The 14,788-nt window shown below is 40.1% G+C and overlaps 1 protein-coding gene across 2 annotated transcripts in view; it reads left to right on the top strand.

Moving 5' to 3' along the window:
- The window catches only part of AGXT2 (alanine--glyoxylate aminotransferase 2), a 47,589-nt gene that overhangs the window by 18,357 nt on the left and 14,444 nt on the right, over positions 1-14,788 (top strand). For both annotated transcript variants that reach the window (XM_059919244.1, XM_059919243.1), the window contains exons 5-9: positions 1,312-1,406; positions 2,035-2,128; positions 2,816-2,909; positions 6,731-6,831; positions 7,399-7,491. In XM_059919244.1, coding sequence (XP_059775227.1) covers positions 1,312-1,406; positions 2,035-2,128; positions 2,816-2,909; positions 6,731-6,831; positions 7,399-7,491 — 477 coding nt within the window. The remainder of the gene's footprint in view (positions 1-1,311; positions 1,407-2,034; positions 2,129-2,815; positions 2,910-6,730; positions 6,832-7,398; positions 7,492-14,788) is intronic.

The raw sequence follows: 14,788 nt of genomic DNA, 5'->3' as shown, positions 1-14,788 counted from the left end.
GAATTGATGAATTACTGGTGAAACCAGCCGATGTTCGCTTCGTCAGTTCCAAATATCTGCCTCTCCTTGGTCACTCTCCTCACCAACCACATCTTTGCAGAAATCACTTAGCGGGAGCCCCAGGCTTCCTGACACTCTCCTCTGTGTTCCTCAGGAAGTTTTCATCTCTTTGCTCCACAGCCCCTCTGCAAAGTCATTGACATTTCTTCTTTTTTTTTTTTAACTTTTTATTTTATACTGGAGTAGAGTTGCTTAACAATGTTGTGTTAGTTTCAGGCGTCCAGCAAAGTGATTCAGTTATACATAACCGTGTATCTATTCTTTTTCAAATTCTTTTCCCATTTAGGTTGTTACATAATATTGAGCAGAGTTCCCTGTGCTACACAGTAGGTCCTTGTTGGTTAACCATTCTTCTTTAACAAAGAGTGGAGCCATTTTTTTAGAAAATTAATATACCATTAAGTTCATTTGGTCTGAGATGCACTTCGATATTTTTGTTAAATGAGATGTTTTTCTGCGTCCAAAATGATTGAATTTTTTAACTGAATTGAGATGTTAAAATGTTGGCCAAGGTTTGCATTTCGGGATTCAATGAGTTAATACATATTTAGAACAGTGCGCCGTACCTGGTGTTAGCTATTATGATCATCTTCCTGTATTATTTAGGTACCATATTTACTATGTTATCTACAAGAGATGGAGGAAGTTGCAAGAGCTGCAACCTCAGTTCAGGGCAGGCACACTCATGGATGAGTAGAGGCGAGGAAGCCCGCAAGGGCACAGCCCCGGCCTCCCAGTTGCCGAGCCTGGAGGATCCAGTACCCTTCAGTTCTCCCCTTTCTTTCAACCAGGATGAGCCGCACTTTTTTGTTTGTTGCCCGTTTGTTTTAACATTCACACACACCCAACAGGCTCTTCTGGGAGCCTGACTTGTTTCAAGCCTTCAGAATCAGGTGGGGCGGTTCAGGTTCAAGAACCAAGAGACCTGGTCCTCACATGCCCTCAGCCACTAACCACTGTACATCTCAGCAAGTCTCTCCATCTTAGCACTCTGCAGAACATCAGGTAAAACCAATGCAAATCTGGAATATTTCACAACTCCGACAATCCCTTAGTCATTTTTGTATCTCTAGTGCTTAGCAGCTGCGCAGTGAATAGCTGTAGAATTAATATAGTAATTCAATGATGGGACTGCTGGTATGAAGGGAACTCTCCTTAATAATCAGAGGCTGGGATACACTGTCTTTAACAATTTCAAATGAATTGGGTAATCATGTGTCTCATGACCATGTGTCTTTTTTTTTTCTCCAGGTCATTTTCCTGTTGAACAGTGGCTCAGAAGCCAATGACCTAGCCATGCTGATGGCCAGAGCACACTCAAATAACACAGATATCATTTCTTTCAGGTAACCACACCTTGGAACATTCAACTTTAACATTGACTCACCCCAATAGTAAACGTTTATCTTTAAAATATAGCCTAGAGCAGGAGAGGGGCTTTCCCAGGGTGTTTTTCTAATTTTAGATTTTAGGGTAGGGTCAGTCAAATGAATTTTATGGCTGGATAACACCATCCAAATTGGCCTGATCCAAGGTAGGGGTCCCTGACTGAGGTAACCAAGAGTTTGGAGTCCCAGTTTTGTCATAGATTCTCCTATGGAATTAAGAAGAAGGTGACATGACAGCTTTTTAACTTTAAAGATATGGTATAGAAACTAACACACAACAGTTTTCATCAACTATGCTCCAATATAAAATAAAAATTAAAAATTACAATTAAAAAAAATAAAAGTTAAAAAAAAGGTATGGCATTGACTATGACCTATGCCAAATAGTGAATGATTGGTCTGCACCCCCAGAAGCTCATGACTTTGCCATATGACACTGGGCCCACTTTCATCTCTGCTTATGGGAAGGAGCCATAGCCTGAATAGCCTACATGGACTTTCTTTTTTGTCCTACCCAGTGTTCCACAGGCCAGCGATCATAGAAAAGTAAACTTAACCCAGTCCTCCCACTGTTTTCTGTCTGCAGAGGAGCCTACCATGGATGCAGTCCTTACACACTTGGCTTGACAAATGTAGGGTTCTACAAGATGGAACTCCCCAGTGGGATGGGCTGCCAATCAGTAAGTTTTGAGATTTTTGTCATATTTCTCTAAAAACTCCTGGGTGTATGGAATCATTTATCAGATTTTCCAGGCATTAGGACTAGAAACTAATACAAACTAGCTTATATTATATAACTATAATTAATCAGGGGCTCAATGTGACTTAATCGAATTAAAGACCATTTAAGGGAAATGTTTCTTAGGAAGACCTTCAGAGTCTGAGTAATAATTAATGATAGAGGTTTTTTTAAATTTTGTTTTGCTTTTAAATAAAATCAAGTAAACTGCAAATAAATGCACTGAAATAACTTCCCAGAGCCTTGAATGCATAAAATTTCCATAGAGTCGTCCCTGTACTCACCTTCTCTTCTCACTCACTGTTTCCACATTTTCAGCATCAGAATCAGATACCTAATTATTCTTATTCTTTCAGATGCCCTTACCGACCAAACTCTTGAGCAAATTGTTTCCAGGCTGACATTGAAATCAGTTTGCTTTGTAGAGTGCCCTCATAATTGATTTCCAAGAAAAAAATTATCTCTTCAAAGCAGAATATTAGGTTTTTGTCCTAAGTGGGAGAAGAGTAAAGGAGGAATCTTAGTTTCAAATTAAGAAGCCCTCTTGCCTTAACTTGTACCATAGGTTGCCCCAAATTTGCTGTCTTGTGTTCACGTCTTGCTAAACTCCCTCTTTTGTCATTTGCAGACGATGTGCCCAGATGTTTTCTGTGGCCCTTGGGGAGGAAGCCACTGCCGAGATTCTCCAGTGCAAACAATTAGGAAATGCAGCTGTGCACCAGGTCCAGCTGGGCAGGGAGGGAGGCACATGGTGGAAGGTCAGGAGGGATAAGGAATGTGGAGAGAGGCAGAACCATTCCTGAGCGAACAGATTTGAAAAAGTGGGAAAGGGAAAGCCAAGGCAAATACAACTAGGAAATCACCCCTCACTGAACTAACACCTCTTCTGCCAACGTCCACTGTACCATCAGAGCATCTGTCTCCTGTTAGGAAACGCATCTCAGCATCTCATGCTATCAGAGCTAAGCCAAAAACAGACTATCACCTGGTGCTTCACTAAAGGTGCTCTCTTAGCTCTCCCAGCAATAGCTCTGCTGCCAATTTTAAAAGAAAACAAGGTTTTTTTGAGGGATTATTTACCAATTCCCAATGGGAGGAGGGGAAAGGGGAAAGAACATTTAGAAATCTCAAAACTCCAGTCAGGAAGTTCCCCAGGGACTCAGAATACCAGCCAAAATGAGAGCCTTTGTCAAAACAGAAAACCATTCCTGAAGGCTGCTGACATCTCTTCAAAAGTTGTAAAGGCGTCCTCACAAGGAAAGCCACTATTCATCAAGCACGTTGCTATTACATTCTTTACCTCTTCTTCACGGGAGGGAGAGGAGGCGTGGAGACAGCATCTGTTCTTTGCTCATCAGCAAGCCCCACCTCGCACTTGTCATCCCAGGGCAGCACCCTTTGGACAGCGGCCCCTAAGCAGTGCTGAAGGAAATCACTAATCGCTCCAGCCGAGAGATCTTTAATGGAACAGGGTGAGTCACTGGGCTGAGAGGAAGAATGCAAATGGAAGCCTCAAAAATCAGCTTCGAAAGGAAGAAAATTCACAGTCAGCTTAAAATTCAGATGGGATAATGGCAATAAGGAGGTAGGAGGATGAAAGAATGAGCTTTAGAACAAGATGTTATAGTCACAGAACTTAAAACCATAGGGAAGTTTAAAGCTATCTTTCACACTCTCCATTTTAAAGATGAAGCAACACGTCCACACCTAGGAGGCCGAGAGCTAGGACTTGACCGCAATTCTTCTGCCCTCAAAGCCAGTGCTCCCCAGCCATGACCACCCTTGTTCACACCGATATGCCAGCAGGAGGAACCCAGGCTTAAAAATAATTCCCACTCTGCTGGCCAGGATTGAAGAGACACATGAAGTCAGGAGCCCTGGGTTGGACTCTTAGCCTTACCGTGGTTCAGCTGCAAGCAAAATTCCATCTTTTGCTTCCGTTTCTCATCTGTGAAATGGAGGCGGCAATACCTGCCCCCATGGCCCCTCATCCCAGGCCTTCAAGAGACCAAGGAAGAGAGCTTTTGTAGAGGCAGGCAGACAATAGCGATGCCAAGTACAGCCATGCCTGTATCTCATATCCACGTGGCACCAACAACTAAGATCGGTTGGATGAACCTCACAGACGTCAAAAGCACCAGCGCAGAGCTTAAGCAGCAGAAGCCCTCGAGACATGGCCACTTCCTGCCCTCTCAGCTCGTGTCCCTCCCTCTCTGAGGCCTTCTCTCCCTCAGGCCAACCGGAATATACCAGAGCCCCAGGGTCATCTCTCTAGTGGCCTCTAGAGGTAAAATGATAGTGACGGACAGACATTTCTGCTTCTCGGAACTGTGGTCTTTGGCAAGTCTGAAGTCAGCTGTTTTCTTAATGCATGTCTTCAAGAGACAAGACTGATAGCATATCTTTATACAGAAAGGGACTTCAGCCTCCTCTGATGAGTTTAGGGCCTGAGAAGAGTTTGGTATTTGCTGTAAAAAGGCATATTCATATATGTTTATAAATGCATCCCAACGTGTGAATTATTCTGAGTATAGAAGGTTCCAGTTCTCCACTCCTCTTAGAGTTCATTCAGTGGGCACATCCAGGTGCCACTCTTGGTTGGGGGCTTTTTTTTTTCACCTCAAAAGTATGTCGTCATTCCCCACATAGGCATCCATTTTTGAGCCTAATATAGGTATTTATGTGGTAGATTTCATTCCCTTCCTCCACCCCCTCCTCAGGATTTTTTCTTTCCCACTGGTCATTCCACTCCCTGAATTTCAGATGTAACCTGTGATGAAAAGCACCTCTCAACCCACTACCCCACAATGTTCCAAAACTGGTACCGATCATGTCATCTCTCCTTCTCCTTTTGCAAGACAAGTTTCCTTTTTCTTAAAAAATTGTTCTTTCTTGGCATCTCACTCTGCTTAACTCTCTCTTTACCACCAGCTAAAATGAAAACTCTTCCCTCTCTACTCTGTTGCTTGGATAACATCCAGGAGAGCATCCCCTCTCCACTCGCTTGATGTTGTCATGGTGACACTACAGCACCAAGTCTCTCTCCAGAGGCGACCTGACCTGAAGTCACAGCAATGAGCCAATGAAGTAAATGCGAAATGAAGGGAAAAGCCAATGACAGTTGATGACCTCTCATCACTGAATTTGTGGGCAGTGGGGGGGGAAATTATGAAAGGTCTAGTGCAGGTGCAAGCAAAACCTTCCCCACGGTTTGGTTTTGTCCAAATTTAAGCCATTAGGGTTGATTTTGCTCCACCCTTTGATTTCTCTAGTTACAAATGATCTTACTAAATTCCCAAATTATATCCTTTGAACATATGTCTAATTCATCCTTTAGGGTCATCCTAGGTTGTTTTCTCTTCCTTTCTTAATAATAATAGGAAATTTCAACCTCTAGGGGCACAGATTTATTTGTCTACTCTATCCTACCCATCATACAACATAGTGATGCTAAAAAATGTACTTTCTGGGTTTGCTATTCATTTCATTACTTCCTTCTTCAAACCCCCAGCCCTCAATTCCAACTAACTAAAGATCAGGTAACTCTGTCAAGCAAGCTTTCCCAAACATCGCATGTAGTCTGAAAGTATGTTTGGGGCCAGGTCATGTTTTTCCCACTCTTTAATGAAGAGCTAAGTATTCAATATAAAATTTATTTATGGTTCACTTTCAAAGACGATAACTGAAGGTTTCCATTCCTCATCTCTAGCCTTCAGGAGACAGGATCGCATCCATGCCTCTAAGCAAACATCATGATGGTAGAAGGTGACTTGCCTCCCAGACTGCTTTCAGCAGAAATCCCCCCATCACACCCACCTCTCTCTCTGCATCTCTTCTGCTGTCCATGGATGTGGGTTTAGATTCAGAGACTATGTGATGCTGTTTAGAACCAAATTACAGGTGTGGATAAAAATTCTGAAGGTTCAGTCATATATGGATGTACTTGATCTGGGACCTTTGGTATTCCAGAGGAGAAAGCTTCCTCTGCCTTGCTATAATGGATGAAAGTTATCTGACTGTAGTACATGCCTCTTTAGACTGAATTCTGATTGCTATATAAACATATTTACTAACCATAAAGACTGAGATACTTTGTAGCTTTAAAATTGTACATCAGATTAAGTATCAATGAAAGGTAAACATAGTTATTTCCAAATAGATTAAATCCACACAGCAATTACATTTGAATTAAATCTACGTTGTTGAGAGGATCAGTATCCTTAGGTGAAACAGCTATCTATACCAGACTCAATGATGCTTTGGAGCGTTGCTTCTCCAGATGGAAACAATTGAAGTGGTTTGTTTATGCTTTTGTGGCTATGCTAGTCTTGCTGCTCGAAACAAAGTATGAGTCATTCTGACAGAATGTTCAGAACATTCAGAAACCTATATCCTCATATTCTGGTTTACTGTATCTTGAGGGACTCTATTCAATTTACTGTCCTGTTTTCTTTTTTTCTGTTTTCCCCCCATTCTTCTGGATGCCATTCTCACATCTTCAAATGCTGTGTTTTCTGTTGTTGTTGTTGTTTGTTTGTTGCAGACTGCTGCCAAGCTAAAGACCAGTATATTGAACAATTCAAAGATACTCTGAGCACTTCTGTGGCCAAATCAATTGCTGGATTTTTTGCAGAGCCGATTCAAGTGAGTGTATTAACCAAACATTAATTGAGCTCAGTTCTAAATTATCAGATTTTTAACTCATACATTCTAGAGAATTCCAAATTATTTAAGCGACCACTGCTATGTCCCTCTCCAAACTTAATTCATTCCATTGGTCCCCTTAAAAAGGGGGGGGGGGGCTGGTTTTCAGTGGACCTTTGAAAAAACCATCTCCTGCACTCCCAGACTGAACAGAGAGATACATGAAACTATCGAATCCCTAAATCTGTAAAAATAGAAAACCCCAGCAATTTTTAGTTGTTTATCACCCACACTGTCAGGGGGAGCCTTTCTATAATCTTACTAAATCCCCTTAATCTACTTTATTTCTACTCTCAGGAAAGAATATGCTTGCATCCTTTTTCAGCAGGCATGGCATAAGAGTAACGGCCCCTCTTTTCACCCATAGTTGAAACAGTTCTAGAGACTGTTTTAAGAATTGCTGGTATCACTAATGCTAATATTGATCATGACCCGTCTTCAATTTTCTTTTAGTACTTTCAAGGGCTGTACTGCTACTCTAGGTCTTCTTGGTTTGGTCTTTTGCAGGGGGTGAATGGCGTTGTCCAGTACCCAAAGGGGTTTCTAAAGGAAGCCTTCGAGCTGGTGCGTGAGCGGGGAGGCGTGTGCATCGCAGATGAAGTGAGTGGCCATGGAATAGGTGCAATGCAGTGCAGCCGGGACAGGAAAAGCACAAGGAGAAAGTTCTTTAAACCCTCCTCTGTGGTCCAGGCAGAAAGCATCTACTCTGGGGATTCCAAGACGTGGGTATAAGTTAACGAAGCTTTGGCTAGTTGACTGGTTAGTTTGTTATTGGATTAGTTGGTCCATTTAATCAAGTACAACAGAACTTAAACATCCAAATTGAAGTCTATCAAATAAATTGTTAACACGCATAGGTGATGCTGCCATTCCTCAACATACTTTTAAAATTCCTTTTGGGGAGTGCATGTCAGGAGCAGCTTAAACTTCGTTTAATCTCATAACCAAGTTTTCATCTTAATTTTTGCCAAAATAGTATTAACCAGTCTGGAAGCATTCATCTTACCTTAATAACAAAATTTGTTTGGAAATCATACTTAAAAAGAAAGGGTCCAACCTCTAAGTTAGATGAGGGCCACCATCATAGATATTCAAAAATAGTGCCAGGGACTTCCCTGGTGGTCCAGTGGTTGGGACTTCGTGCTTCCACTGCAGGGTCACGGGTCCAATCCCTGGTCTGGGAAGTAAAATCCCACATGCCATGCAGCATGGCCAAAAAAATTAAAAATTAAAAAAAAATTTTTAAGTAGTTCCAAAAAATAAAATAGTTATGGCAACATTGTTGGAATAATCATACAGTACCTCTAAGGGGACACTTTAAGGGAATAAAATCCATGGGCTCTGTGAGCTCTAGCCTGTGTCTTTCCTAATGGGTTTAATTTACATTATAATCACACCGCTTATTGGAGTGTCTTCTGCCTCCTGAGAATAGCAATGGAGATCAAAAGACCAGAGGGTAGTCGCCAGGGCCTCCAAAGTGCTCCTGGGTCACTTCTGGGTGAGCCATCATGATTCTAACAAGTGATTAGACCACCAAAAACAGGAGGAGAACTTGAATGATTCATACCTGTTTCAGTCCTGCCATCTTTGCCTAAACAGTTTTCCTCAACTAAAACATCCCCTATAGGGGACAATGGGCTGCCCCCTCAGCAGAATTCTTTTGCAGTTTCCTACCATGCAGCCAGGTCTCTGTGATCCCCAGGTGAACTGGACAACCCCCGGGCACTGCCCATGGAAGTGTGGGCCAGCTCCTCCTCTTGTGTCCATCCTCCCTTTCCCATCCTACCCGTGCAAGTTTAGGGAACGTGAACCAAAGTCCTGAAGAAAGTTAATCTGCTATTAAAAGAAGAAAAGTCTATTCAGTCAGTTTATAAATAGCTACACTGGTGAAGAGAATAAGCTTTAACCTTTGGAATCACCCATAGTGAAGCTGCCACCATTGGATTAATTAGCGGGAAGGTAGATTGAATTCAAAGAAATTAATGTATTTCAGAATTTCCTATGGTATGCGTTTTTATCATTTTCAACAACCTAATTGGAAACTAACACAGGGTGACCTTCAAAAGAACTGTTCTAATGAGTAGGTAAAGATAAGAATACCTAGAACTTTCTGAGCACTTACTAAGTGTCAGGCACTGTTCATAATGCTTTGTATGTATTAACTAAGTTAATGTTCATCGCGATTCTATAAGGAGTGTCCAGTTGTAATTATGCCCATTTTACAGATGAGTGAATTGAAGTCCAAGATGGTTAATTTGCCTGTTGAGATCATGCAGTTAGTAGGGACAGAGCCAGAACTTAAACCACACTAAGCCAAGACCACACTAACCACTGCGTAAACCTGCCTCTCAAGAATGACAGAACAGTAGATAGCCTCATCCACCAACGGGCAGACAGCAGAATCAAGAAGAACTACAATCCTGCAGCCTGTGCAACAAAAAACACATTCACAGAAAGATAGACAAGATGAAAAGGCAGAGGGCTATGTACCAGATGAAGGAATAAGATAAAACCCCAGAAAAACAATTAAATGAAGTGGAGATAGGCAACCTTCCAGAAAAAGAATTCAGAATAATGATAGTGAAGATGATCCAGGACCTCGGAAAAAGAATGGAGGCGAAGATCGAGAAGATGCAAGAAATGTTTAACAAAGACCTAGAAGAATTAAAGAACAAACAAACAGAGATGAACAATACAATAACTGAAATGAAAACTACACTACAAGGAATCAATAGCAGAATAACTGAGGCAGAAGAACGGATAAGTGACCTGGAAGAAAGAATGGTGGAATTCACTGATGCAGAACAGAATAAAGAAAAAAGAATGAAAAGAAATGAAGACAGTCTAAGAGACCTCTGGGACAACATTAAACGCAACAACATTAGCATTATAGGGGTCCCAGAAGGAGAAGAGAGAGAGAAAGAATCAGAGAAAATATTTGAAGAGATTATAGTCGAAAACTTCCCTAACATGGGAAAGGAAATAGCCACCCAAGTCCAGGAAGTGCAGCGGGTCCCATACAGGATAAACCCAAGGAGAAACATGCCGAGACACATAGTAATCAAATTGGCAAAAATTAAAGACAAAGAAAAATTATTGAAAGCAGCAAGGGAAAAATGACAAATAACATACAAGGGAACTCCCATAAGGTTAACAGCTGATTTCTCAGCAGAAACTCTACAAACCAGAAGGGAGTGACATGATATACTTAAAGTGATGAAAAGGAAGAATCTACAACCAAGATTACTCTACCTGGCAAGGATCTCATTCAGATTCGATGGAGAAATCAAAAGCTTTACAGACAAAAGCTAAGAGAATTCAGTACCACCAAAACAGCTCTACAACAAATGCTAAAGGAACTTCTCTAAGTGGGAAACACAAGAGAAGAAAAGGACCTACAAAAACAAACCCAAAACAATTAAGAAAATGGTCATAGGAATATACATATCGATAATTACCTTAAACGTGAATGGATTAAATGTTCCAACCAAAAGACACAGGCTTGCTGAATGGATACAAAAACAAGACCCATATATATGCTGTCTCCAAGAGACCCACTTCAGACCTAGGGACACATACAGACTGAAAGTGAGGGGATGGAAAAAGATATTCCATGCAAATAGAAATCAAAAGAAAGCTGGAGTAGCAATACTCATATCAGATAAAATAGACTTTAAAATAAAGAATGTTACAAGAGACAAGGAAGGACACTACATAATGATCAAGGGATCAATCCAAGAAGAAGATATAACAATTATAAATATATATGCACCCAACAAAAGGAGCACCTCAATACATAAGGCAACTGCTAACAGCTATAAAAGAGGAAATCGACAGTAACACAATAATAGTGGGGAACTTTAACACCTCATTTACACCAATGGACAGATCATCCAAAATGAAAATAAATAAGGAAACAGAGCTTTAAATGACACAATAGACCAGATAGATTTAGTTGATATCTATAAGACATTCCAACCAAAAACAGCAGATTACACTTTCTTCTCAAGTGTGCACAGAACATTCCCCAGGATAGATCACATCTTGGGTCACAAATCAAGCCTCAGTATATTTAAGAAAATTGAAATCATATCAAGCATATTTTCTGACCACAACGCTATGAGATTAGAAATTAATTACAGGGAAAAAACGTAAAAAACACAAACACGTGGAGGCTAAACAATACGTTACTAAATAACCAAGAGATCACTGTGGAAATCAAAAAATACCTAGAGACAAATGACAATGAAAACTAGATGATCCAAAACCTATGGGAGGCAGCAAAAGCAGTTCTAAAAAGGAAGTTTATAGCTATACAAGCCTACCTCAAGAAACAAGAAAAATCTCAAATAAACAACTAACCTTACACCTAAAGGAACTAGAGAAAGAAGAACAAACAAAACCCAAAGTTAGCAGAAGGAAAGAAATCATAAAGATCAGAGCAGAAATAAATGAAATAGAAACAAAGAAAACAATCACAAAGATCAATAAAACTAAAATCTGGTTCTTTGAGAAGATAAACAAAATTGATAAACCATTAGCCAGACTCATCAAGAAAAAGAGGGAGAGGACTCAAATCAATAAAATTAGAAATGAAAAAGGATAAGTTACAACAGACACCGCAGAAATACAAAGCATCCTAAGAGACTACTATGAGCAACTCTCTGCCAATAAAATGGACAACCTGGAAGAAATGGACCAATTCTTAGAAAGGTATAACCTTCCAAGACTGAACCAGGAAGAAATAGAAAATATGAACAGACCAATCAAAAGTAATGAAATTGAAACTGTGATTAAAAATCTTCCAACAAACAAAAGTCCAGGACCAGATGGCTTCACAGGTGGATTCTATCAAGCATTTAGAGAAGAGTTAACACCCATCCTTCTCAAACCCTTCTAAAAAATTGTGGAGGAAGGAACACTCCCAAACTCATTCTACAAGGCCACCATCACCCTGATACCAAAACCAGACAAAGATACTACAAAAAAAGAAAATTACAGACCAATATCACTGATGAATATACATGCAAAAATCCTCAACAAAATACTAGCAAACACAATCCAACAACACATTAAAAGGATCATATACCATGATCAAGTGAGATTTATCCCAGGTATTCAAGGATTCTTCAATATATGCAAATCAATCAAGGTGATACACCATATTAACAAATTAAAGAAGAAAAACCATATGATCATCTCAATAGATGCAGAAAAAGTTTTCGACAAAATTCAACACTCATTTATGATAAAAACTCTCCAGAAAGTGGGCATAGAGGGAACCTACCTCAACATAATAAAGGCCATATATGACAAACCCACAGCAAACATCATTCTCAATGGTGAAAAACTGAAAGCATTTCCTCTAAGATCAGGAACAATACAAGGATGTCCACTCTCATCACTATTATTCAACATAGTTTTGGAAGTCCTAGCTATGGCAATCAGAGAAGAAAAAGAAATAAAAGGAATACAAATCAGAAAAGAAGAAGTAAAACTCTCACTGTTTGCAGATGACATGATACTATACATAGAGAATCCTAAAGATGCCAACAGAAAACTACTAGAGCTAATCAATGAATTTGGTAAAGCTGCAGGATACAAAATTAATGCGCAGAAATCTCTTGCATTCCTATACACTAATGATGAAAAATCTGAAAGAGAAATTAAGGAAACACTCCAATTTACCATTGCAAAAAAAGAATAAAATACCTAGGAATAAACCTACCTAGGGAGACAAAAGACCTGTATGCAGAAAACTATAAGACACTGATGAAAGAAATTAAAGATGATACAAACAGATGGAGAGATATACCATGTTCTTGGATTGGAAGAATCAATATTGTGAAAATGACTATACTACCCAAAGCAATCTACAGATTCAGTGCAATCCTTATCAAATTACCAATTTCATTTTTTACAGAACTAGAACAAAAAAATCTTAAAATTTCTTTGGAGACACAAAAGACCCTGAATAGCCAAAGCAGTCTTGAGGGAAAAAAACGGAGCTGGAGGAATCAGACTCCCTGACTTCAGACTATACTATAAAGCTACAGTAATCAAGACAATATGGTACTGGCACAAAAACAGAAACATAGATCAATGGAACAAGATAGAAAGCCCAGGGCTTCCCTGGTGGCGCAGTGGTTGAGAATCTGCCTGCCAATGCAGGGGACACGGGTTCGAGCCCTGGTCTGGGAAGATCCCACATGCCGCGGAGCAACTGGGCCCATGAGCCACAACTACTGAGCCTGAGCGTCTGGAGCCTCTGCTCCGCAACAAGAGAGGCCGCGATAGTGAGAGGCCCGTGCACCGCGATGAAGAGTGGCCCCCACTCGCCGCAACTGGAGAAAGCCCTCACACAGAAACGAAGACCCAACACAGCCAAAAATAAACATAATAAAAAAAAAAAAAAAAAGATAGAAAGCCCAAAGATAAACCCACACACCTATGGTCAACTAATTTATGACAAAGGAGGCAAGGATATACAATGGAGAAAAGACAGTCTCTTCAATAAGTGGTGCTGGGAAAACTGGACAGCTACATGTAAAAGAATGAAATTAGAACACTCCCTAACAACATACACAAAAATAAACTCAAAATGGATTTGAGACCTAAATGTAAGACCAGACACTATAAAACTCTTAGAGGAAAACATAGGAAGAACACTCTTTGACATAAATCACAGCAAGATCTTTTTTGATCCACCTCCTAGAGTAATGGAAATAAAAACAAGAATAAACCAATGGGACCTAATGAAGCTTCAAAGCTTTTGCACAGCAAAGGAAACCATAAACAAGACGAAAAGACAACCCTCAGAATGGGAGAAAATATTTGCAAATGAATCAACGGACAAAGGATTAATCTCCAAAATATATAAACAGCTCATGCAGCTCAATATCAAAAAAACCAACAACCCAATCCAAAAATGGGCAGAAAACCTATATAGACATTTCTCCAAAGAAGACATACAGATGGCCAAGAAGCACATGAAAAGCTGCTCAACATCACTAATTATTAGAGAAATGCAAATCAAAACTACAATGAGGTATCACCTCACACCAGTTAGAATGGGCATCATCAGAAAATCTACAAACAACAAATGCTGGAGAGGGTGTGGAGAAAAGGGAACCCTCTTGCACTGTTGGTGGGAATGTACATTGATACAGCCACTATGGAGAACAGTATGGAGGTTCCTTAAAAAACTAAAAATAGAATTACCATATGACCCAGCAATCCCACTACTGGGCATATACCCAGAGAAAACCATAATTCAAAAAGACACATGCACCCCAATGTTCATTGCAGCACTATTTACAATAGCCAAGTCATGGAAACAACCTAAATGCCCATCTACAGATGAATGGACAAAGAAGGTGTGGTACATATATACAATGGAATATTACTCAGCCATAAAGAGGAACGAAATTGGGTCATTTGTTGAGACGTGGATGGATCTAGAGACTGTCATACAGAGTGAAGTAAGTCAGAAAGAGAAAAAACAAATATCGTATATTAAAGCATATATGTGTAACCTAGAAAAATGGTACAGATGAACCGGTTTGCAGGGCAGAAATTGAGACACAGATGTAAAGAACAAATGTATGGACACCAAGGGGGGAAAGCGGTGGGGGCTGGGGGTGGTGGTGTGATGAATTGGGCGATTGGGATTGACAAGTATACACTCATGTGTATAAAATTGATGACTAATAAGAACCTGCTGTATAAAAAAAAAAAAAAGAATGACAGAACAGCAGTGTAGAAAGACAAAGATAGCAGAAAATGAGGGAGCAGAAGAAAATCCTTAGTTTGGGGCCAGTGCTGCCACTCAGTGATCTTACATGTCTTCTTAATTAGCTAACCTTGGCTTTCTCTTCTTTAAAATGAGGAATATGGA

Source organism: Balaenoptera ricei, chromosome 3 (genome assembly GCF_028023285.1).
Source record: "Balaenoptera ricei isolate mBalRic1 chromosome 3, mBalRic1.hap2, whole genome shotgun sequence".
Taxonomy (NCBI): domain Eukaryota; kingdom Metazoa; phylum Chordata; class Mammalia; order Artiodactyla; family Balaenopteridae; genus Balaenoptera; species Balaenoptera ricei.
The sequence above is the reverse complement of the archived record's forward strand: the minus strand, read 5'-3'. Positions and strand labels throughout refer to the sequence as shown.